The sequence below is a fragment of the Dermacentor albipictus genome, chromosome 3 (genome assembly GCF_038994185.2).
Source record: "Dermacentor albipictus isolate Rhodes 1998 colony chromosome 3, USDA_Dalb.pri_finalv2, whole genome shotgun sequence".
Lineage (NCBI taxonomy): Eukaryota > Metazoa > Arthropoda > Arachnida > Ixodida > Ixodidae > Dermacentor > Dermacentor albipictus.
In genome coordinates, this window is record NC_091823.1 from 64,526,568 (window position 1) to 64,552,276 (window position 25,709).

A 25,709-nucleotide genomic window follows, 5' to 3' on the forward strand; every position below is an offset into this window, starting at 1 on the left:
TCGAGCGATGCGCTGTGGGCGACCGTCTCAGCCCGCAGAGCAGCAATCCGGGAGGAAAGTTGGGTATTTTGGGATTGGAAGCACAAGGAGCGTTCGAGACATTTCCTCCAACGCCATAAACGGAAAAAGTGAGGATCCGGGTCTGGGATAGGGTGACGTGAGCGAATGCGACGGCTACTGGTCGAAAGAGCTGCGGAGATGTGCGACGTCCAGTTGTCATAAGATTCAAGGGATGTGGAAAGGAAATTAGTGCGAAATGCGTGCCAGTCGGTGTGAGTAGTTGAGTGCGATGAGTGCGTTGAGTGCGAGGGACGCTGGCACTGAGGGCTTTTTCACTGTAGCGGCGTAGGAGCCCGGAGGTGATGGAGCCTGAGGTGATGGAACCTGAGGTGAAGGAGATGCATGATTAGCGAAAGAGGTGGAGAAAGGGTGGGCTGCGTGGCCCGGCGCAAAGCTGTGCGACGGAGAAACGCTGCTTTGGCACACTTGCATTGTTTAGCAAGGAGAAGGGGTAGGTGGGGTTGAGAGAGGGATGTGTGTTTACTTCGCAATGAACCATGGTTGGGCACACACTTGAGCGGTAGGATGTGCGGGTAGAGGAGCAGCACAGTAGTGGCATTTGGCCGGAACGTTGTGCTTAGGGCATTAGTGAGCACGGTGTCCTAGAGCAAGACAACGGGCTCATTGTGGGGGGCTTAGGCTTATGAGGGCGGCATCGGAAAGCAGCATGTTTCAGTGCTTGCTTTCAGACAGTGCTTTCAGACAGTGCTTCAGCGCTTGCTTACGCCCATATGTTCCAGTCTGGCCATACTACATGTTGTGCACTGACTTGTTCTGCGACAGCGTGACCGACGGATAATAGCCATGTCCAACTTTCACATTTTGAATAGCTATCAGTAGCTCAATATGAAACTAGTTGAAATTCTGTAAACTGGATGGCTACAGCACCAATAAGCAGGGTGGCCAAAGTTTAATTCCTATGCGGGCGGCCGTAGCTGAACATGACCAGATGATAGTTGATTTCTTCCCAAAGTATGCAATTGTTAGTGCTCAGTCATAGTAGCATTGAAAATAGTGCTTGTCACTGTGCTCTATGGTGGCTGTTGTATAATTATTGATATATATGTATATATTTCTTTTTTCAGTTGGTGTTGAGTAAGCCACATGGAATTCTCAAGGAAGGTGTAGAAGTGCTGTACAAAGAAAATTACTCGGAGCAGCTTCCAGGGAGCTGGTTTGAGCATCTTGTGAGGTCTGAGCTTGTCCACATTGAGAGGTATGCCCTTTACAGAACTGCACTCCTTTGTTTTGTGGGAAGGGTTACTTTGTGTCAGCTAAAAGGCCAGCTACAGATGTGTATTAAAATACTTTCTACATATAAGCTCAATCCGCCTTTCTCACTTTCCTGTGCTGTCCTCTGCCGCTTGCCGCTGGAAACAAGTTAGAAGGGTGCCGGGGCTTTCGCTGGTTGATTTGTGTACCTGCGCCCACATTGAGTGCGTGTCAGTTCTGCGTTTCATGGATCGCGAATCATTATTAATGGCCTTTCCGTGGCAGAATGTCGTTCCTGGAAGCCATGAAGCACTCGATGACTACTGGGTGAGCAGGCCTGAGTGCGCTGTTGTGTAAATAGTGTGGCTGAGTTCTGGCACTCTGAGTTCCCGTTGCCGACACGGCTGCCTTGGAGTTTGTTGTCGCTGATTTCTACATTTGCAGCTCGCGTTTTGTAAACGTTATTTTGACATTTCTCATATTCAAGAAGTCTTCAAGCGCAGCCTTCCACGCAGTATTTATCGCAGCAGTGCACTTGTTTACATTGACATCTACAGACGCAGATCGTTGTTAGTGTCAAATATTGTGGAAAAGGTGCGTCGCTATACGAAATAATATGAGCAGCCGAACCACTTAAACAACGCCAACCGTGATCCAGATTATATATTATGGGCTGTTAATTTATTTCTGATTCTTGCTTTTCTTTAACTCCATCATACTTAAAGTTTGCGCGTGCCATAAAACATTATTCGAGAAAACTGCGCTCGCATAAATTAAGTGCTCATTTATAGGCCATGTTGTTCCTGTTCTTGTTTCCTGTTTGATGCAGAGGTAAACAGTACATCTCTGTAATTGATAAATGTGTCAGCATAACAACACGTAAAGACCCACCCATTTACATAGCGAATGCGACCAGCAGCCTATGGGTGCAGTGACATGCAGATGTTCGCAAAGCGCCGTGTCGCCGCTTGCTGCTTATTGTGTTTGCACCGTTCGAAGTGAAATTTGATTGCTTTCAAATTGCTAAGGCCGAACTGAACTATAAAAGGAGTTTCATTCGTTCTCACTGCTTACATTTCAGTTCAAGTCCACCGGTAGTGGGCACACAACATGACGGCACCAGGCTTAACCTTCACTGTACAGGATCAACATTGCCTCAAACTTCACGTGCACGGCTTGAGAGGGTTTAAACATGCGCATTTCAGCTTCATAGGCATGTTTTGACTCACTTTGAGCGCGATTAATTATATATACAAGCGAAGGCACTGTCGCCATCGTATTGTTGGCTCGACGGCTTATTGTGCGGGGTTGGTCGAACAATGGTCGGCATGCTGATTTTGCCGGTGCCGTCGACAAGAAAGCCCGTCGCAGTACAACTCACACTCGTCAGTTGCGTCGTTGTCAAGCCTGGTATGATAAAATGGTTTTGGTGACGCACTGTGCTGAATAGTCAGGCAATCATTGGCATGAGCGTTTTGTCGGTCTCGTATCGATCCGGTGGTACCGCGCCTTACGAGTACGTGAAGTCAAGCATGCGCTGCCACCACCAGCAAGTGAAGGCCGACACTGCAAGAAGACTTCATCAGCGACATTCTGTGTTTTTAAGTGTCGCCCAAGTGTGATGCACGGGTTTTTCGTTAAGTTTACTAGCCATCAATGAAAGGCGGCAACTACCTGGCTCACGGCGCAGTCCGGACAACTCGTGCGTAGCCCTGGCCGCATTCTGTTCTAAAGTGAAGTTGCACTCTTGTGCTGCGACCATTTTAGGCACCGCACTTACGTCTATGTACCCCTGGAGTTTCAACCATTTCAATGCGGTACATGGCATAAGTGTTTGCAGTGACGTGCGTTCGAGCACTTATAAATATTTTTTTTTGGGCACCTTCCTGCACGTGGCGACGCGAAAACGTTTCGTGACTAATCGGCTAGGGCAGGGCGCATACACCGTCGTAACATAAGGCGGATTACAACATCTTAGAAATACCGTCAACGTCCGAATTATCGGACTCCCTAGGGGCTGTGAAAACATAAGAAAAATTAGGCAGTCCTAATAAATGATTGCATGCCTTTTAATGCCCCCAAAGGCTTAACTAGCCACTGGCACATCCGGAATAGCTCTGAAGGCCTGCCAGTACACTTATTAGGCATATCAGTGCTTGTACTGCGACAGTACATGGTGGGTGTGTAATTACGGAATATACACTCAACCTCATTATAACTAACCAGGATAAAACAAAGTAAATTCACAAAAGTGAAATGGTGCTGCCAGTGGATATAACAAACAAAATTTATCTCCGAAACCAAAGAAATACTTGACCGTTGTGCGCCGAGTACATCATTTTCTGCAGGGCTCGTCACTCCTTTACCGTGGCATTTCTAAACTCGAACATCTCTGCATTGAATACGTCGTCGAGCAACACTCGTCTTTGTCACCGCCGCACGTAGCTGCACACCTGTGCACAAGCTGCAGCTCATTATCGTACTTCTCCACTGACCTCTCTCTCATGCGTGTAGCTGTGCCTGACTACGCGAGCTGCGCCACGCTAAGTGGCGGTGCAAAAGATTAAGGTATGTTCGATTCACCTGCACCACCTGAACCATTTCACGAGCTGCTGTACCCTGCCATTCGGTTCAGTGGTACAGCATTGGTGCCCTCTGAAACATGCCATTCGTTTCAAGAAGCGCAGGGCTGTTTTACGATTTTGCTGCACCCTCTTCACTGTTGGTGCCTGCTTGGTCCAGAGTACAGGTGCAAAGCAGCAGTGCAGCAGATGACACAGCAAACATGCGCAAGCGCCATTAAAACCACGCTTACATCTGTTTGCTTTGTTTAAACAAGCACAGGTGCATTTATGCCTCATAAGCTGATTAGACAAACAGTTCAGGAATTCTCAAAGTTATGTAATCTGTGCACATTATTCAGACAAAACATAATGCCTGCAATGCATCTGAACCTTGACATTCGTTTTGAGTGTCATGCTGGGCCTGCGCAGCAGCGATCCAACTGCACAATTTCTGAACTTCTCGTGAGCCTCTCGGGGTGCAGGCGAATCGAACAGACATTTAGTGTATTAACTCCTGTGCACCATGCTGCACGGCGATGTGCAGCAGTGCGAAAGATTAGTGCAATAACTTCTTTCTCTACGGCGTGCTGAACAAGCAGCCGCACCTAGGCATGGCCTCGGAGACCTTGCGGCACAATCTTGTGCGTCATGCCCGCACGACAGCATTCAGCATTCGCTTCTGCATCTCCCTGCGGTGTTCCGTGTGTGCTGGCAGCTGGGCGTGGCCTCCGAGATCGCATTGGCATCAGCGCAATCTCTGAGGCCACGGGCCTGCTGAGCCAAGCTAGTGTGGCAAAGTTTGCTTGTCCCCTCGACCACACAGAATGCGCCACATGCTCTTGACTGTGACGAACCAAGTGGAAAGTGGATGCAAAAAAAGGCCATCACAATGGAACAGAAGGCAGCTCTCTAAAGCTTGTCTGGTCAGGTGCTAAGTCGTGTGTTGCACACGCCGAAGATTCTGTTGTTTTATACAAATTTCATGGCATGCGTGGCCGTGTAGGGGTTCTGCGAGCTGCAAAACCGTCTTGTTACTTCCATGCTTACAATTGTGCACCCCATTGGCCATATATTTGCAGTAATATAATGAAGTAACTTTGGCTCCCCCTTCAATTTTGTTACGAGGTACAAGTGTATACTGAGTCTCGTGACAATTGCCCTGTCCCACTCCTAGTATGCTTCACCATCACCGCGTAACGTTGCTGTATTGAAACGAAGCTGGCTTTTGGGAACTGGCATTATGCAATGCATCTTGCTTTCGGAGCTTCGAAGTCATCGGTGAAGATGACAAAAGGCAGAGTCAGCGGCATTGCTGACAGTAGCAAAGTCTTTCAATGAAAAACATGTCGAACAGCAAGAAGCTTGGTACCGAACATTGAAGCAGGTGGCCACAGCTGTCAGTGGATCTCTGTGCGAGAGTGCCTGTTCGAGGTGGAGAGATAATCAAAATGGTGTTGGCGATGGGTTCAATAACGCCGCTTGGAACCTGCGTTCATGGCAAAAAGTCCGGAAAAGTGGCCGGCAAAGGGCTTTTGCGTCTGAGATTTCAAACATTTCAACACTGACTCTATGGAGTACATGGTGGTGCCGCGAAGGTGTCCAAATTATCGGGCATGTCTGAAACATCGGTCCTTTACTGTACCCATTCTGTTAGAGAATGCTATAACGGCCTCTGGCAGGTTACTTTCTGGAAAACTTGAAAGCAAACTTAACACAAGCAATAAGAAAACAAATGAAAAATAAAAGGGGTTTAGAGGGGGAAGATGTGTGCACATCACTGGGGCACTCATATGTGTAGCTGGTTCAGCAAAACCCACCGTACTTGGTCGGTTTCTGTGCTGCCTAAGATGGCTTCTTGTGCATGTAGCCATCTGAAGGCTATTTCCATGCACATTTATCTGCTACAGGAAACACAATAGTTGCAAGGGTTCTGTATCTGCACAGGTATCTTTGGCACAAAGAGAAACGTAAATAATATTGACCTTTTAACATTTTCCCTGGAATGTGTGTAAAAGATTTTGTGGAATTTCTCACAAAAGGGTGCCTTTAATCAAAAAATAAGAATGGTTATTCTAGCTGTGTGCAGCTATGTGCAGCATACTCATGCGCATCTGTAACTTTACTGTACAGCCACAGTAAATTTATGCATAAGCAATATATCGTCAGTTCAGTCCTTCTTAGTTTGGAAAATGGATTAACTTCAATTCTGATGACCCCGGAGTGCCCAAAGTGCAGAACTTTGCATCTGTGCAGCACAAAAAAGCAAGTATGGTGCTAGCATTCATGCGAAACAAAGTGCCCAAGTCTGGGTTGCCATAGTCATCAGCAGTAACCATAAGAAATGACAGGAATGCTTTGTGCCTTTTTACCTTACTTGTATAATAAATGCTCCTTCCTAATAAAGATGACGCTAAATTGACAAGTACATTCAGTACACTGGGTGGGAGGGCATGCAGAAATCTATATAAGCGAAGCTTTGTTTGAGTGCATAAAGAGTGGAAACAAGAGTTTGTGTTTATCGAATGCCTGCACAAAGTGACACAGAAGGCTTTGTGCAGGCGTTGTAGTGAGGCTAATGTTATGCTGCTGCCGCAGATGCATGAAGGTGAGCTTTCTGGTTCTTTTTTCTTTTTTCCTCCCTGCATGACCAGTGCCGCGGATGCGCGGAGATGAGTGCCGTCTGGTGGTGGTGCAAGGAACACAGCTGCGCATGCGGCATGCGTTGTTCACTGTGGTTAGTTCGCTTATTTGGCTAGACAACAGCCATGCTGAAGCACCCACGGTTACGAAAACCTCGCGAGGTTTGCAAAGAAAAGCTTTGCTTTTAATAAAATAAAAGCCTTACTTTGTTGTGCAATGTGCTTGGTTGCAGAGCCTGAGGTGCCAATGTGCAAAATGCTTAGCTGTGGGTTTGAGGAGTTCGTGCAAGAAGTGCGAGATCAGCGAATCTGGAGGGCCAATGTGCGAAATTCTTAGCTGCAGGTCAGAGGAGTCTGCACACGACGTGCACGATTGCAGAGTCCAATGTGCCGATGTGTGAAATGCCTAGCCACGGGTCCTGAGGACTACATGCGTGATGTGCTTGGTTGTGGCACTGATGCTCGAAAGGCTTAGCCGCATTTTTGAGGATGAGTTTGGAAGAGAACTTGGAAGTGAAGTCTTGGAAGTGAAGCACTGATGCTTGCAATGCTCAGCCGTGGTTCCGAATGTCCAGTAATAGTGGGGTCGGCTGTCCTTCTGTGATGTCCACGTCGCGCCCATTTCGACATTTGTCAATATCACGGTGGTTGAGGTGCAAAGAGCGCATGACGTCCCTACAGAGCGCGCCCCGGATCAATGGTGAACCGCGCTGCAGTCGCATGGCGAGCCAATCAGAGACTCCAGAACGACCTTCAATCATTTGCTTTTTGCGTGCTTGTTTCTGTATGGAGCTGGTAGCTGAAGTGGCACATTTGAAGACTGAGAAATGTGCTTTCCAAAGAGACCAAGATGGCAGCACTTGGTTGCACCTTTCGTGATTCCTACAAAATTTTTCGCCTCCTCGGCTGATGGCTCAAATTTTTTAGAGGACGTCTGCGTGATTTTCAGTAACAATATTTTGGAATCGGACAGAAAAAAGGGTTATGGGAAGTGAAAAATGGAATTTTCAGAAAACCTACTTTTTTGCCCAATTTTCGCAATGCGAAAGTTGTGTCCCCCCTTAAAGCTGATTTATTGAGTGTGCAAAGACTGGGCAAGCTGAGAAAGCATGGCATTATGCTCTGTCTTCTCGTGCGCTTAGAACCATGCCTTAGCGCAGAGGTTGCATAATTTCGAGTTTTGGAGAAGTGTTGAAGCGAGAGGCAGACAAAATGTTAGCTCGCCACTTCCGGCGCATTCCATAATAGCGTCGTCCCACTGAAGGCAACACTATTAGCCATGAGAGTGAAGTGAACGCGAAAGCACGGTTGGCTTCGCTGTGTACCGCCAATGTGAACATTGTCAACACTGCATGAAACCAAATCTTTTGTCGCAGACTCTCAAATTAAAAAGAAATGATGTTTTTTCTTATTTAAGCTTGCTTTTTCCGATTGCCTGAGTTATTGAGTTATAGTTTAATGAAATTTTGGTATAATGAAGCAAATAGTTAATTTTACCAACTTCTTTATCTTGAGTTTTAACTCTCTGTGCAGTTGCTTTAAAATGCACAGCTACCAGTGATAGCATTATACAGCATTGAGCAGGGTGAAACATGTGGAGGTGAACAGGGCCATAAGAACTGTCTGTTTTTCATCCAATTTCTTTTACTGGTTTAAATTTTAAGCCACAAGGTCAGATGCCTAATAGAACTGATCATAGTCTTGGGTCTCTTCTTCTGGCAGAGGAAGCCGCTGCATTCTCTACCCACGTGGGGGCAGTGACCGGTCGTCTCCAGTTCAGGTAAGCATTCGTTTTGCCTGCTACTGCTCTGGTTTAAGTATTTTATAGTGCTAGCAATTTTAAGGATGCTCGAGGCTCGTTTGCAACACCACTGTTTGCATGTACATGTTGCTTCATGCTATCATTTTTGGTAATGGGTCTCATTTGCCAGCGTGCTATGTTTTAGCTCTCATGTTCTGGTACTCTTGTTTACTGTGTACAGTTTTGCAGACTGCGTTTATAATAAGTTGCCAGAGTCGCAAACTTCCGCACTATAAGTGGTACCGCGCTATAGCTAAAACAATATTTTTCAAAGGCTGTGCACGTGCAGAATATGTAGACCAAGCAGCTGCGTGTGTTTGGGATCGAAGAGTACCGGGATGTGCCCTCACTTTCATTGGCGAGGTGGTTTCTTTACTTTTCAAGTGCCTTACAGTCGCTGTGAAGCATTTCGTTGACTGCACCAAACCACAACACTGGCTGGCGACTCCCAACGAGAGGGCGCTGGTTAGACCAAGCCGGCGGGGGTGTTGGGTGGCTTGCTGTAGCGGGAAACTTGCCTTTAAGATATGTTCATGCCCACAGATGAACTTGCGAAGATATAGTGGGAGATCACACACACAGGTGAAACTGATGGCAGCATGTGAAGCTGGGTTTGCGGGCAATTGGCTCACACACCGCGAACGTGTATAGCTAATATATTTATGTGAGTGTACTGGTAGGAACGGTGAAAGCTCACTTGTGAGGTATGTTCTGAACTGATGAATTTGCAGAACACAGTTTAAACTGACAGCTTCCCGGAGTCGAGGTCACATGTGCAATATCTGCACTTCACGATGACGTGCATTGTGATGGGTGAACGTAAAACTCACTTGTGGCCTCAAGTGATTTTTCAGGAATGCTGGAGTTGTGTAAAGAACATAAAATTGGTTATATCGTCAAAACTGTTTTTCCGCCTGCGCAGTAATTCAGAAAATTTTTTAGAGCCTGTGTGTGTCCGAAGAAATCGGTTGATGACTGTATTTATTGTCTGCACACAAACTGTAGAGGCAAAGTGTGACAGTGTATGTGTACACTACGGACTGCCCGCCACTGGCAAGCGACTGGAGCAAAGTGCTTCTTCGTCACCTTGGCAATTCCGGCTTCCCCAACAAGTCAGCATGCTCCTGCTACATACCCCCCTTCCTTTCCTTGTTCATTCCCTTGTTGCTTTGCCTCTCCTTCTCCTTCACATTACCTTCACCACTCTCCCCTCGGTCGGTGCACCTCGTTGAGAAGCGAGCTTGGGGTCCCTTCTGTCTGTGGGATTTTCCAGCAACTGCATTATAATAGGTACTTCGCCTCGCATGGCTCCACTCTAAGTGGTATGCTTAAACATTGACTTCTATGGAAAGGTAAATGTGAGTCAGAAAGAATTGCATGATATCCGGTCCTGCACTATGTAAGCAGTTACATTATAAGTTGTCTGAGCTGTAGTGTGAAATGTTGATGTAAGAGAAGCTTGTCTTGAGTCTCTTGTGGCACCTTATCAAAAGAGCAAGTTGCTTTATCATTCTTATTTCTTAGGCTTCACTCCTGCATAGAATGCTCCATTTGAGTTCTGTGTGTGTGTTTGATGTAGGTGTGCAAGCTGCAGAGTTCAGTTGTTGTGGTCCTAGTGCTAAAGTTTCAATGTGTATGAAGAAGTGGTACTTTGATTGCTCCATAACTCTACATTTGGGCTTAAAGGGACATTAAACGAAAATATTAAGTCAAGCTGGATTGAAAGGCTAAGCTTCTGTTCAGGGATGGGTGAATAACAAATTTTAGGTTCAAATTTAATGCAAAATGAATAGTAATTTGTTACTACCTGCAATAAACCTTTGCTATACTGAAGTGCATGATACGGGGAAGAAATTCCATGTAATTGGTAATTTGTTAAAAGCAGCTATTCTATAAAAGCTGAGAGGGTAGAGTTGAAATAGCACAACTTTACGGAAAATAATGTGTGGCGCATCTTCAATCGCGACCAGGCCCGATCGTATACAAGCATGGAGGAAGTAGTGGGCCTTTTTGATTATCAGTCTCTGACAGTCCTGAACTGCTTGGGACTGCTGTCCCACATTAGATTTTCACAAACAGCTTTGGAAGCTCCACCCACCAGTCCAATAAGCTGCCAGAATCGCATTAGTTTTTCATGGACTGGAAGTTGCGGACTGTCCGCAGACTCTTGGAGCTGTTGGCAGATTTTTGCCTCGCACAAGCAACTAGCAGACAATGACTGTCTTTAAAAGATGCACACTGCTTTTGACACCATGCTGGGAAAGACGCCGTGTGCTTCGGGCGTGTGCTTTGCGTGTTCCAGGTGGCAAATAGTGTGCATTCAGCTATTTCTTCTGTTACATTAGTGTTTTGTGTGCCATCATGCTCGTTTTGCATGAGTGGTCCATTTGCCGCAGCTTTAGTCTTCGTGTTTTTTAAGAGAAAAGCACAGTAATCAGGGGCACATGCTTGGTTTTCTTGATGCGTTTTGCAAACGCTGTCATGCTCATTGCTATATGCGTAGTAAACCGGTATATTTCACTTTCAGGTGAACGAAACTGGTGTGAGAAAGCATGTCATATTGCATGTGGCCATTTCATGCCTGTGGTTGAGGTGGTATACAATCGGAGCTTCAACGATCGCTGTTATATATGTTGATCCCTTCTGTTGCAAAGCTCGAGCATTTGCATTTGAATGTGCATTGTTAGTAGACAGTGGTGTACATGTGCTCTGTCCTAGACATGCGTTGGGCCTTTAAAAGGCAACTCTGGTGGTTTTTCGATGTCAGCGGATGTCGATGAAATTAGCTGATTATGTTCCTCTCAACACTTTCATCATGTCCTAAAAAAAAAACAGGTTTGAGAGTTGCGCAGATTTTTTACAAATGAATTTAATTGCCTTGGACAGCCTACCTTGCCTCCTCCTCAGTTACAAGCCACATTGTATACGACATCAGGAGTGTTGCATGCAGGGCATGCCAGGATTATGCAGGCCACAGTGACGAGAGCGCTGACGAATCCACAGTTGTGAGCTGGTGCATGGCATGAAATGTTGCTGTCGCAAGAAGTGTTTGTCTGAACGTAGGCTGCACGAACTTCAGCCCTCGCCATCTGCACATGCAGTTTGAGCCGATGCAGATCGCGTTCAGTCAAGGTTGAGCCTATACTGTATTTACTCGATTGTAACCCGCTCCTGCTTTCACTCAGCAAAAAAAAAAACTATGATTGGAATGCGCAGCCGCTTTCCATAAAAAAGAAAGAAAGTACAATACCATGCACCCCGTGCTTTCATATAGAAATACTATTTTCTCTCATTTGGTGAAAACAAATTTATTCCCAATACACTAAAGTTGTGATGAATAAAAACACAAATGCAAGCGGCGTACCTTGTCGCCAAGATTTTCTCTGCACCGGTATGAGTCGCGTGGGGCAATAAATATCACTCGTCGCTATCAGACCACTCCTTATCGCTATCAACAGGCCAAACCATTTCATCCATGGTGCCGTCCATGGCTTTCGAAATCTCACACTTTTTAAAGGCCTTGTGGACCATGGCAGACGGGATCGTGCACCATGCATCTTTCACCCACTCAGCAAAGTCCTGCAGCGAGGCACGCTTCATTTTATTAGCGGGTGTGAATTCGTGGCAGCCACTGACAATCCATTCGGTGTAGAGCGCCCGAATTCTATCTTTCACTGGCTTGTTCAAACAAACATCGAGCGGCTGGAGCTGTGATGTCACGCTGCCGGATATCACGACAAGGTTGGTGTTGCATGCAGCCAGCTTGTCCTTGATGCGCTGGTCAAGCTGGCACCTGAATGCGTCGAGCACAAGCATCCCACGCAGACCCAAGCTGCCGCCGGGTCTTCCGCCAAATGTTATCAATCCAGTCAGCGACCAAGTCCGTGGTCATCCAACCTTTTTCATTTGCGTGCACAATCACGCCACTCTGAAACACGATTCCTTTCGGGAGCATCTTCTGTCTGAAGACACGATAAGGGGCAGCTTGTGCCCATCCGCAGTGCAACAAAGCATTACGGAGACTCTAGTTTTTTCGTGGCCGGAAGAAATGAGGCGCACTTGCTTCGCCCCCTTCTTTTCAACAGTCGTGATGGCAGGAATGTCAGAGTAGAGCGGCGTCTGATCGGCATTCCCAATCTGTTCGAAGTGGTAGCTGTTTCTATGGCGCAACTTCAAAACGTACCGCTGAAAACTGTGCAATTTCTCTCCACATCTTTTTGGCAATTTTTGGCATATCCCTGTCCGCCTTCGAAAAGAAAAGCCTTCTCTTTTCATAACATTTGATAGCCAGCACCTGCTTGCTTTGAAGTCACTCCGCATTAGCCCTTTCTGTAGGGCTAACTGCATCGCCGGTACTTTGAGCAGATTGGTGGTCACAAGCTGCTGTGCCGCTCGCTGCCCTTGCACGTATTCCGCGAGCAGTTCTATTTCGGCGAATTGGCCCTGCCTTGGTCCACTGAAACCTTTCCTTAATGCTTTGCTGGCGAAAATACTCTCTTTTTCTGTTTGCACCAGTCCTGCACTCAAGTTTTTCCACTCGCTGTTTTCGAAGATGTGTGGTAGCTCATATTGGTGCCATTCAGAGTGATGCAACAGTGGTTACAAGCACAAAAACTTGAAGGACGCTTAAGCTTCACCTTCAAGAGTGGAACGCGATAGCGTTATCGCACCCCGTTCGCCCCGCCCATTTATTCGCTTGGCATGCTCTTGAGTCACACAAAGACGAAACGTCCGCCTAAGCAAGCGGAACGAACCAAGGAACTCGGTGTCTTGGAGGGAGAAACGATCTACGCGAGCCAAACGTCGTGATCGGCACGGGCAACCGGGCCGCGACGCACCATGAAAACTGACGCGATCATGGGGCTGATGCCTCGATGAGATCGTCCTTTATCGCTTGGGAGCACCATGCAGACGAATGACTCCTTACCAGCAGCACGGCACACATCTTGCAGGGGACGCTTTCCCACCAGACGCGCTACGGCGCAGCGATCACGTCAGAGGCGTCTTGCATCAAACCCTGCACCTAGGAATCGCGCTGTGAATAGAAAGAGGAGCCGCTTCGCCTAAACACGAGGGTTCGAGTGACACACGCTGGAAGTCGGAAGGGGAGAGAGCGAGAAAACTTAATAAACGCAAGGGTATTGGGGTGCCCTTGCACCGGTCCCCGCACAGCCCCAATGCGCTCAAAAGAGACGAAGGGGAGACACGGGCGAGTGGCGCGCCACCTGTCGGGGCAGCGCCATACATGCGAGGAGGGGGTCTTCTGTGTTTGCCGCAAGATGGCTCTGTATATGCAGCAAGCGCAGAAGAAATGTAGCGGAAACGTACTTCGCTACGCGTTAAGCTGCGACTTCTGTAATTTACATGCTCATAATTACCGATATACACCGCGGTATAACTTTCGACGGCACCTTTCTGAGGCAACACAGCATTCACTAGAGGCGCTTTTGTCCCACTTTGAACCATCGAACTCGTGGCTGAGTGGTAGCGTCTCCGTGTCACACTCTGGAGACCCTGGTTTGATTCTCACCCAGCCCATCTTGCAAGTGGTTTTTATTTATGAATTGCCTTCCGCCATTTTTCGCTCACGGCCAACGCCGACAACACCAGCTTTTCTGCGACACGAGCTCCTTAACGCTATCGCGTTAAAATCTGCCTGTTTTGATATGTTCTGACATTAATTGATGTCACTGATGAGCAACTATAGCATTATATCCCAAGCGAACGAGGAGTGGTTGCTGTACCTGCCGATGTAAACAAATGCACTGTTCGGTGCTTTGGACTGTTAGTGGCTTTCTTGTGGGATACAAATGTAGAAAGTCGTGCTCCACATATTACAGCCAGCATGTTAAGAACTTCCCTGAGACCCTTAGGGGTAAAACACCTAAAAAAGCAAGCAGCATGTATAAAATCAGTGGTTATGGGTAACCTTGATCTTCATGTTGCAGCACGATATGTAGTGCATAGGCGCTGACTCTCGTGGTGGCGGGTCGAATCGAATGGCGATTCGTGACTATTAAATTAGTCCGAATCATAACTTTCATATTGATACTTTTTGTGCGCAAACAAACAGGGACGAAGAATAGGGGCAACACAAGGACGAGCGCTTTTTTTAGCGATTACACATGTAGCGCTATTTACACACGAGCGCTATTTAGCGAATACACATGTAGGGTTCTGTGGTGAAACTTATATACAGGCAAGGGGTGTGTGCATCGGGTCAAAGGTAGCTCCCATCCTAAGTAGCATTTTTTTGGGAAGCATAGACAGAGAGCTGGCAAAAGATTTAGAAGGTGTAGTAAGTAAGATATACAGGTATGTCGATGACTACTTGATTTTAGGTTGTCCTGTAGACAAGGGTGCTTTCAGAAATAGGGTTGTAGAAGCCTTCAATTCTCTGGGAAAGGGCTTAACATTTACTTCGGAAGTACCGGTAGATAAGAGGCTACAGTTTCTTGATGTCAAGTTAACATTCCTACCGGAACATGTGTGTTGGTCTTTCTCACCCTGAGCTGGAAAACCGCTAATGAACTATGCCTCAAACCATTCCAGGCTTGTGAAGAATGGAATAGTCATTTCGTGTTTCCGGTCAGCGTTGTTGAAGTCATGCCACCACACTGTAAGGATTGCATTCTTTGAGCTAGTTGACAGGTTGAGAAAGGCTGGGTACCCGCTCGCTGTGTTGCTGGCGACGTGTGCTAGACTAATGAAAGAACTTAACAAGGATAAAGGACAATGCACAAAGAATCAAAGGCAGAAGGATGGAGGTTCCAATGTTTCAGTGATTCCGTATGTGCACGGCCTTTCACACAGACTTAAAAAAGTGGCTGGTTGTTATGATGTAAAAGTAGTATTTTCGGCAAGAAACAAAATAGGTAGTGTGTGTTCCAAGGTTAAAAAGAAGTTTGAAAGTAAGGGTGATGTACAGAAAGAATGCACTGTTAAACATCCGCGCAAGACCCAATTTGTTGCTTGCGCGAAGAACGTTGTTTACCAGATTCCTATGACGTGTGGTCATGTGTACGTAGGGCAGACTGGGAGATGCGTTAACACTAGGTTAAGGGAGCACTTGTCTAGCCTTAAAGGTCGCCCTAGTACTCATTTGGCAATGCATTGCCAACAACATGGTTGCTCCCCTTGTCTTACTAGCACAGACATTTTATACAGGCATAGGAATCAAACCGCTAGGGAAATCGTGGAAGCATACTGGATAGAAAAACAAAAAGATAAATGCATCAGCCATCCTTCTGTTTCATTGTTAGATAAAGAAAATTCGCTTCTATCATCACATCTTTAACGCATTTTATTGTAAGTGGTTGTTTTTATGCACTTTGCTGTTTTTAGTATGACCAGGTGGCTTTTGTCCACGTCTTTTTTATCACAAGTGTTATATGTAATATTGACGTTGCTCTTTTGACTTGATGGCGCAGATCAGCGGGTATCATATGCGCTGTAGGGTGCTCTGTTGACTAGACCGCGCAGTTCTGTGGGTATTTAAGTAAGTAGTTCTTCGAAAATAAACCAGTTGTTAGAAAGCGCTCGTCCTTGTGTTGCCCCTATTCTTCGTCCCTGTTTGTTTGCGCACAAAAAGTATCAATATGAATATGTTCCAACTAGGCCGACTCGCAGTTATGAATCATAACTGTCAATATTTGACAGATCCGAAGAGCTGGTGTAGCTGACATATTGTCACCCGAAGGTCCGGCGCGGTCACGATTCAGCCGAGCGCCTGCTCTTCGCTGCCAGCTGCTGAGATCGGCATGCCTTGCGTGCCTTTCCTGGTGGAAAGGGGGTTAACCGAGGGGCCCGATTTTTATTAGTCATATCATAAGAAGGCAACAAACACTGACATCAAGAACAACATAGGGGAAATTGCTTGTGCTTAATAAATGAAAATAAAGATAGAATAAATTAATGGAAATAAAAACGGATGAAAAAACAACTTGCCGCAGGTGGGGAACGATCCCACAACCTTTGTATTTCGCCTGCGATGCTCTACCAATTCTACCATGGCGCCGTTTCCCCGTCCACTTTCTTGGGTATTAATGCTTCTTTGTAGAACCCTGGGAGTGTTAGCCAGCGCTACCACTCACAGACCTTTGCGGCAGACGTGGAACATCCTTTCTGCCGCAGGCGTCACGAGAACATGATCTTTTTGGGTGAAGGTAACCGGTCAATAAGTCCACACATGCTACCTGAAGGCATCAATGTCGCTGGATTCGAGACCCTCATTATGTAATAAACGAAAAAAAAAAGGAAGTTAACCGACGGGCCCAATTTTTATTAGTCATATCATAAGAAGCGAACGAACGCTGACACCAAGGACAACATAGGAGAAATTACATTTGCTTAATAAATTAAATAATGAAAGAATAAATTAATGGAAATGAAAGTGGATGAAAAAACAACTTGCCGCAGGTGGGGAACGATCCCACAACCTTCGCATTTTGCAAAGGTTGTGGGATAGTTGTGGTTTATTGACCGGTTGCCTTCACCAAAAAAGATCTAGCATGGACATGGAGGCACTATGGCACAATTTGGCACTGTTTTCAGATTTTCCAACACCATGTGCGCTAATGATATCAGAAAAATTTAGCAAAGCGCCGTGTGGAATTCAAAACCTTAAACCGGTTGAGAGCATAATGGCCCAGTGGGAACATTATTTTTGGCTCGTCTTGGCCTTGTGCCATGGTAGTGGCAATGTGATTTGTTCATCGGAACTGCCGATTGTACAGGGTCGTCCACTCAGGTGGAACATGCAAGGCCATGGTCGCACTCCTTTTCAACACAACAATTTTCAACACAACAGAGTTCTATATTGGTTCACAGAAAATAATGATAGACTTCTAGATAAACAATCTATTTATGTAGCTCGACTTAGTATTTTCTCTTAGTGTCCCTTTAAAGTGTCTTCGTGGCTCCTTAACTGCTTCGGAGGCAATTTAATATTACTCATTATATGCCAGCTATTAGATTGTTTAATCTTGGAGTGGTGCCCAGCACTTCTTGGTTGATATATCTCTATTGCCTAACTGCCATGCCATGCACAAGTCTTTCCTTTGCCCATCACAGCCAACCAGTGAAATCTGACATGCAACCTGGCCTCTGAGGTAGTGCGGGTGAGCAACCTGCCTTCATTGTCTGTCACGCAGCAGCACATGTAATGAAATGTGTCTGGTGGGCAGTAAAGGCTGTGGAAAGACCAAGTGATGTAGCAACACTGGTACTACTGTTATATTGTTTTGTTAGTGTTGCTGAGACAGAGTAAATTAGAATATTAATTTATCTGTGGTGAGCACATTTAAATGTCCTTCTGAATTGCAGCAAAACGGCTGTGCTTTGTCAATTGACTGGACCAGCTCGCCGAGCAGCTCTACTGGCGAGCCATCCACGAACATCGAATACCTTGATGTGTTCGTGTCCTGCGTCTCAAGCACTGCCAGTGTGTGCTTCCGGTTTGTCGAATATGAAGTGAGTAGTGCATGAAATGCATTGCAGTGCTGCATGAGGCTAAAAGACAGTAGGAAGCTGTGCACTGCATTGTGCAGTTCATCTTGCTTTGTTCAAATAGAGAGCAGTGTGCGCAGCATTCGGTTGCTGGAACAACATTTAGTTGGTGCATATTACTGCGGAACCTCATTAGCACATACCTCGTGGGAATGTGGCCTAACTGCACGCTAAATGGTAGTACGCACAAACATTCACAAATTCACATAGCTTAAATGTGCACCGCTGCCAATAAAGTAATGCAACGCTACCACTGTATATGCAGCATATAGGTGAAGCCTATCACAATAGGGGTGGCGGGGATAGGTCATACAAGCGTTGCTGCACTGCGCCCACACTGAAGCTGAAAATATTAGTAGACCGGTCTTCACGCTGTCCAAAAAGGCTGAAGATCTCTTCACATTGCCAGTTCTTGGGGTTGTGGGTTAACGTCACATGACAAAGGGTGAATAAAGATATACATCAGCAGGTCGGCAACAGGTAGGTAGCATAAGAGGGTCTCCGAACCACCCTTTGGGCTTGGTGAAAAAACACATTCTGTGGATAGCCTATGCTGCTTATGCTGCTGATGCTGCTAACGCTGTTATCAGTATCTCAGCCAAATTTTGCACTCGTGCACAGTACATGGGGCTCGCAACTTAACCACGAAGTCACCTTTTTCTCACACTCTCTTTTTAAGAAGCGTTCTCCTCACCCTTTTGGGGATGCCGGTGCCTGCCCCTTGGTGTCAGCAAGCACATTCCTATAGAGCGCTGCCATTGGCCAGTAGCTGACATCAATCAAAAAGGGTGTTTGGATAAATGCACATTTTTCTGCTGTTACTACAGTGAAACCTCGTTACTATGAACACCACATTAACGAACTTTTCAGAAATCCCTTCTGACTTCTTATAGTTTCATTGTAAAAATATGTCTGTTCTACGAACTTCAGAATATCGAACTTTTCAGACTAGCGGTTGTTATTCAGTTTCTCTGTGATGTTAACAATGCCTCAGTACTACAAACTAATATTCTGAAATCTGGGGATTCTTAGATTTCATGTATCCTTCTTGGCAGCCGAAACAGTAGGCTAGCGGACGACAATGCGCAGAGAGTGGATGTCGCTGCGCATAGGTTCGGAAAACCCGAGACAGCGCCTGAGAAAAAAAGAACGCGAGTGAGTGGAGGTGATGATGCATCAGGTTTTGCGAGCGCAAGCTCTGCCCAGAAAAGTGTCGTCTTGCAACGAAGGTGTGTCTCTTACTTTCACCTTCCTTTCACCCTTCTTTTTGCGCACGCCTCTTTCTTTCGCACTTCTTTCTGCGGCTGTACTAGCTACGGGCGCGGTGAAATGTAACCTCCATACTCGGGATGCCGCACGGTTGCAATTTGCACTTTCCAGACGGTGTTGTTTACATGCACTTGCACTTTGACATAGTTCAGGTGACCGCCTCGAGCAAGACAATTGCATTGTCCACGGCAAGAAATATGAAAAACAAAAGGCAAAAAAACATTGCGCTTTGCAGGTGACATGGAGCTACCTTTTTGTCAGTAGTTTTCCTGGTGTTAGCATCTACTTTGCATGTGTCAGTCTTACTACACAGTGCTTAGGTGGTGCCGGGTAGCAGAACCTATGGAAAATGGCAAGAACGCACACGGAGAGCCAACAGCAATGTTTTCGTGGATAGCTCGTATGGTGACAACTTATGAACTGATGGGTTGATGAGCAGAATAGTCAATTTTATGCTTTCACTAGAAACTATCTTTCAGAATAACGAACAATTTACAGTGGTCCCCTGAAGTTCGTTACGTAGAGATTTCACTGTATGTATATTTATTGGCACGGTTTTCTAAACAGGCAGAAGTAAGTGAAAATCCGTGTTTTCACTATAATCTGCTCGCGCTTGGCCATGCCTGCCTATGGAGGAATGAAACTTTAGCCACACTACTTATTGCTATAGTAGCCGTCGGATCAAGCTAATTTCGATCAGTTTTAAACACTCAGATAGCCTTGAACCACGCGAAACTTAAAGTCAGACCACACGTACGCTTGCCAGCACGTGTGTCGATTCAGCACCAAACCGTAACTTTAGTTGCTGGTGCCCAATGAAGCAGCAATGCTAGGCCTAATGGCCTAGACAGTGTGGCGGTGATGAGAATTCGTCACTGGCCAATGTGGTAACGGGCTGCAAGCTATTGCGGAATACCTGCCCCTAATATGTTCATACGAGTGGCTCATATTTATCGGCCCCGAGATAACACATGCAGGATAGATTCATGACTGTGTGCCTATCAGTGGCTAATTGGGCAGATCTCCGCATATGCTTATCGAATTTATGAAATATGTGCTGCCGTTGTTGCCGTTCCCTCTGTCTGCATCACATTACCATATCGAATGGTTTGGTTGAGCCTTATGAACCTTGTACCTACAGACTGTTTTTTTTTCAAGGTCACCGCCATATTGCTTACATAGTGGTGCCATCTATGAACAGTCCACGTGCTGGCTTGGGCGAGTGTTCCCTGTTGTACGCCAGATATATGCTCGGTAGCGGTTCCTAGTGATTGCTATCATGCTCACATGGTCTATTTAGTATGATGTGGTGTCTTGTAGATAAGAAAGGGTTCCGTGTTATGTACTGAATCAATTTAAACCAGCGTAGTCAGAGTTTCTGTGGCATTGAGGCAGATGAAACCCCAGCGTGATGTGTGTGTGCATGTTTGAGCCTACAATCAGCCTCGAGAGATCAGTTTTGTATATCTGAAATTTTTGCTGCAGCATTCTCACTGTATTTCTAAGCTGGGGTTTAGCAGCAATGAGAGTTCTAAAACATGACCATTCCGACAGTGTGGGTACTGTTCGGATACGGAATAAGTAGTGCTGTTTACTTTGACAGGCATTCAAATTGTTATCTGCAAGTACAGTAGAGCCCCGCTTTTACGTTCCTCACTGCTGCGTTTTCCCGGCTGCTACGTCGTTTTCATCCGGTCCCGGCATAGCTCCCATAGGATCCAATGTACAAGGAACCCCGCTGTTACGTAGTAGCTGTGAAAACGTTCCCGCATGATACGTCGCAACTTAGCACCCTGAACCCGCCTGAGCTAAAGTAGGCAATGCGCTCCAGCCGCCATTTTGACTTTTGACAAGTTTTGGCCGCGCTTGGCCGGGCTTGGCTATAGAACTGGCTGCAAGAAGTCGTACGCCAGTTTGAGAGGCCGCCACTAAGTGGCCATTCGTGAAAAGTGCTCTCACTATCATCACTGTGATTACGGTCACCGCATGGTTTTTGGACGGGTCGCCTCGCGGAAGAAGGAAACTCGGGAGAGGCTCTGACGTCACTCTTAGTGAAAGTGAAGCCGGAAGTTGGCGTTACTCATGGCGTTGCTCATGGCGTTGCTCCGCCTCTCTTGTTTACCCCGCGAAACCACGCGGCGCGGCGCGGAACCGGGCAGCTCGGACGCGCGCGCTTCGCAGCAATACTAAACAATCATTAGTACGTTAGCATGATTACGCCAAAGAAGGCAAAATTTCCCGCGGATATTCCTTCATCCGTTGCCATTGCCGTGGCGCGGTGATGAGGAGCACGAGCCGTATGATGCCGGGGAGTTGCCAAATCTTAGCTTTGGAGAAGCCGTCGCGGCTCTGGACTTCCTCCTTGGTATGTCGCACCTCACAGCGACGCTGACAGCAATGTGGCCTTCCAGGCTATTGAGAAACGTGTGGTGATTTCTGGTGAGCGAAAGAAACAGCAAGCCACCATTCTAGACTTTTTTTAAGTCCTAAGTGCACTCCATGGAAATAAATTGTCTATAGTTGAAGCTGCACTTTTTTCATTCATTTTCGGAACTTTCCTCACTGTTGCGTTTTCCCGGCCGTTACGTTTTTTTTCCCCGGTCCGGTGAAAAACGTATGAACGGGGTTCCACTGTACATTGTGTGACTATCTTGTTTGTTGGACAAGGTCCGCAAGTAAAATAGTTTTAGTTAGTATTAACAGTTTACAGTGCGAATTACTATTGTCAAGTGTTTGAGTGACTGGCTGCAGACTGCGTGAGGGTCTGAAGCAGGGGTAGATGCTGGGTCATTGATCTGTTTGTTCTGTATGGTGCATTGTCCAAGCATGCGGCATGACCATGCAAGGTCTTATTGCAGCAGCACGTTTTCTTTCTCTCTTTTTATTTCATGCAAAAGAAGAGGATGAAAACTGATTTTATTTTTTGTCTTCTTCGTCCCAACCCCTACAACGCACTTACCGTCTTGCAGAAATTGTGGCCTCACATGTAGCTGCGGGATTCTTTTTATGTGATTCCCTTCAGATATTATTGCTTCACAGGGCAAAAAGGCAATGCTGAAGCACAAAGCTTATGCTGGTTAACTAAACGCAGTGATCCCTGTGTTGAGTAATGCCATTGGCGTCATACATGAGGCTAGTGCAGACATAGAATAGTGATTTCAAGTCTACTAGACTTGAAATGCATGAGAATGATGCCGGTGGCTGATGCAAATATTCTGTAACGATTGGTGCCTTGATCTTTCGGGGTACATAAGGTTGGCCGTACACAAGCATGCACTCTTATGTTTCAGTTCCCACGCCAAGGGATTAGATAGCAATATTTTACAATTCATCCTGGCAATTTACAGATGCTGGTTATATTTGTCAAACAAATACCAAAATACCTTCACCAAAATAGTTTAAGGACGTACACACACTGCGGCTGATGATGTATGTTGTTTGTTTGTGCACCCAAATGAAATTTCTGCATGTTGAAGTTACTGCTGAACTGAAAAACTACATGCAGTGGTTCCTCGATGACGGGGACTTCAGTCTCTCATGTTCTGTATCCGATTTTGAAATTTTGCAGGCAGCATATGAGAAGCTACTCGAGGAAATGGCTACATTCTTCAACAGTGGGGCAGGTACTAAGGGAGTTGTCAGTTTGCCCAAACAGACTGAACTGTATGCCACCTTTCACGATGAGCGCTGGCTCAGGGTCCAGCCCCTCAAGGATGCTGAGAATGGAAAGGTGAGCATTTGTGCAGATGGACAGTACCACTCTGCGCTCACCTGACACTCCCTCTCACTTTTCGTTGTAGGTGTAAGTGTGGCAACAATGTCCTGAAATAACGCTAGCCAGGCTGATCATTTCAAATCAGTTACTAATGCTATGGGAAGTGTAGCATTGCACAAAAGTTTGGAGTCCAATGGTGCCACAAATTTATTTTCCTTGGAAGTTTTTTTTTTCCTTTTATTTTTCCTTTTTGTGATTTTTTGCCGTTTCAAAACTCGCGTCCCCCCTTAAATCAAATGCTACAGCCTACATGTGCATGTTCGACCAGTGCAGCGTGTTGAATGAATTCTAGTGCTAGAAGAAATTTTTTTGTTGATGGAGGGGTCTTCGAACTTTTGCTTGCAGCTGCACATGCTCAACTACACTCTGTTTCATACTTAGTAGGCAATGCTGCAAAAGGTGCTCGAGCAGTGCGATCATAGAAGTCTCACTTTGTGAAATTCACTGTGCATTTCTTTGCTCATTGCACTTTCTACGGAATACAGACAAGCCTCAGTATAAGAAACCTCAATTTAATGAAATCTATGATGTAGCATACTATTTTCATTTCCCAAGTTTAGTTCCATTGAAAACAATGTACAGTAGACTTCCGTTAATTTGACTCCAGTAAATTCAATTTTTTTATTATTTCGATCCCGGCCAAAGGTCCTGGCCTGCGCCCATGCATTTGTATGGGTTGGAATTTTTTTGTTATTTCGATCTTAAAATTGGCCTTCGCCGAATAACTTGAACTTGACCAGTCAGCCTCTGACCCCTCTGGTGACTCCAGTAGTGACCCCTTTAGTGTCAGCGTCTGTGTCGACAGAGCTTAGCTGACAGTGAATGCGTTGAACACAAACGTCATACCCTGTCGAAAACGCCTATTTTCAGCCTGCCCTATGAAAATTTTCAAGCAGTAGGGGTGGCTCATGATATTCGATAACAATATTTACGAGATTCAACATGGGCGCCAAGCGAAAGCCCCAGCATCCTTCCAAAACGTTTCCAGCATATATTTCCAGCAAACGTTTCCAGTACATATATCCGAGCACAGCCTCACTCTGAAGTACCAGTTCACCTTACTTGTGGGTCTTGTTGCCCTTGCAGGTTGAATGTTGGTTTGTTGACGAGGGAAACAACAGCCTGATCCCGGTAGGAGATCTGTGGGAGCTGCCAGAGCGCTTTACCGAGCTTGCCCATCAGGTACAGTAGGAATATTGCCTTGAAAAAAAGAAAAAGAGAGTACAATACCGTGCACCTCGTGCTTTAATATAGAAATACTATTCTCTCTGATTTAGAAAAGACAAATTTACCATATCTACTCGATTGTAATGCGCCCTCGATCGTAACAGCGCACCCATTTTCTGTGACCAAAAAATAAAAATGAAAAGCTCCTAATGTGCACCTGTGCTCCATGACAAAAAAAAAAAAAAAAAGAGACGGCGTACAAACTCGCGCACCTCATGTTTAATATAGAAATACTATTTCTATAGTATAGATTGGTGGTCACAAGCCGCTGTGCCGCTCGCTGCCCTTGCACGTATTCCGCGAGCAGCTCTTCTATTTCGGCGAAGGTCCTTGGTCCACTGAAACCTTTCCTTGTTGCTTTGCTGGCGAAAATATCCTTCTCTGTTTGCACCAGTCCTGCATGCAAGTTTCGGGAACGCCAAACGCCCGTGATGCGGCCTGATTTCCATCCGTCTCTGCACACATTATAACTATTAAATGCGGCATCATGGTGGACTTGGTGTGTCTTCGCAGTCGGCGCTTCCGTGCTGATTGAATAAACGCAGAAAACGGGAAGACAGGCGGTAGATTACACCAGCGCCTGGTTACACATACGACATGGAGGTATGCACATGGAGGAAGCCACGGCAGCTAGGCTTGAAGAGCGTACGAAACGGCCATTTTTCGAATGCCGATGGCGATATGGTAACATGGATTCTAATGTGCATGCAATTTTTGGACCCATTTTATCGGAAAAAAGGTGCGCCTTAGATTTAAGTAAATACAGTATATAGATTGGACACACATTTTGAAATCTGGGAAGCAAAGTTTTCGTGAAGCAGTTATTTCAATGCTAACACACCATTAATCTTCTGTAACGCGTTTTTCAGCATAGTCATTGCCTGCTTGCCTGCCAAATAAACAAGACGCAACCCGCCGTGGTTGCTCAGTGGCTATGGTGTTGGGCTGCTGAGCACATGGTCGCGGGATCGAATCTTGGCCATGGCGGCCGCACTTCGATGTGGGCGAAATGCGAAAACACCTGTGTGCTTAGATTTAGGTGCACGTTACAGAACCCCAGGCGGTCGAAATTTACGGAGTCGTCCACTACGGTGTGCCTCATAATCAGAAAGTGGTTTTGGCACGTAAAACCCTATAATGTTCTTTTTTAAATAAGACGCAGAAACCCCTATCGCGCGACCTGTATGATTCACGTGATTGCAGATTATGCCGACTCCGGGATCAGCCTACTTTTCTTGAAACCATCTCCTGGATCAGTCCAGTTTGCTCTGAAATTACTGTGGAAATCACTGTTGTCTTTCTGAAAAAAAGTGTGCATATTGAAGGGCACAAAAAGGAAAACTGTTGTCGTGCACTTAAAACACCATTTCTTGTGCCTTATGCAGTGCACTCTCAGTTTGAGGACGAACCTGTGGACTTTGGGCAAGAGCTTCTTGTTCACCAGCTATTGAGGAGAGTGTCACCGTGAAAATAAATACGTTTTGACGCTTTTTCTTGTTCTCGTTTTTCATTTCTTTTCCACTTCAAGGAAAGGGGTCAATCTATATACCCACTCAACCTATGTGCCCAGTTTATACGGTATATGCATGAATGTGGGAAGCTTTGTGTGTTCGATTCTTCATTGTGGAGGAAGGAAAAATAAATGCAGCACAATT

The 25,709-nt window shown here is 46.0% G+C and overlaps 1 protein-coding gene across 7 annotated transcripts in view; it reads left to right on the top strand.

Moving 5' to 3' along the window:
• LOC135905524 (tudor domain-containing protein 7-like) overlaps positions 1–25,709 on the top strand; it is a 151,945-nt gene that overhangs the window by 82,988 nt on the left and 43,248 nt on the right. For 6 of the 7 annotated variants that reach the window (XM_070535523.1, XM_070535527.1, XM_070535528.1 and 3 more), the window contains 5 exons: positions 1,146–1,276; positions 8,198–8,255; positions 17,601–17,747; positions 22,621–22,782; positions 23,914–24,009. In XM_070535523.1, the coding sequence (XP_070391624.1) occupies positions 1,146–1,276; positions 8,198–8,255; positions 17,601–17,747; positions 22,621–22,782; positions 23,914–24,009 (594 nt within the window). The remainder of the gene's footprint in view (positions 1–1,145; positions 1,277–8,197; positions 8,256–17,600; positions 17,748–22,620; positions 22,783–23,913; positions 24,010–25,709) is intronic. The other variant, XM_070535529.1, reaches the window with a different exon arrangement.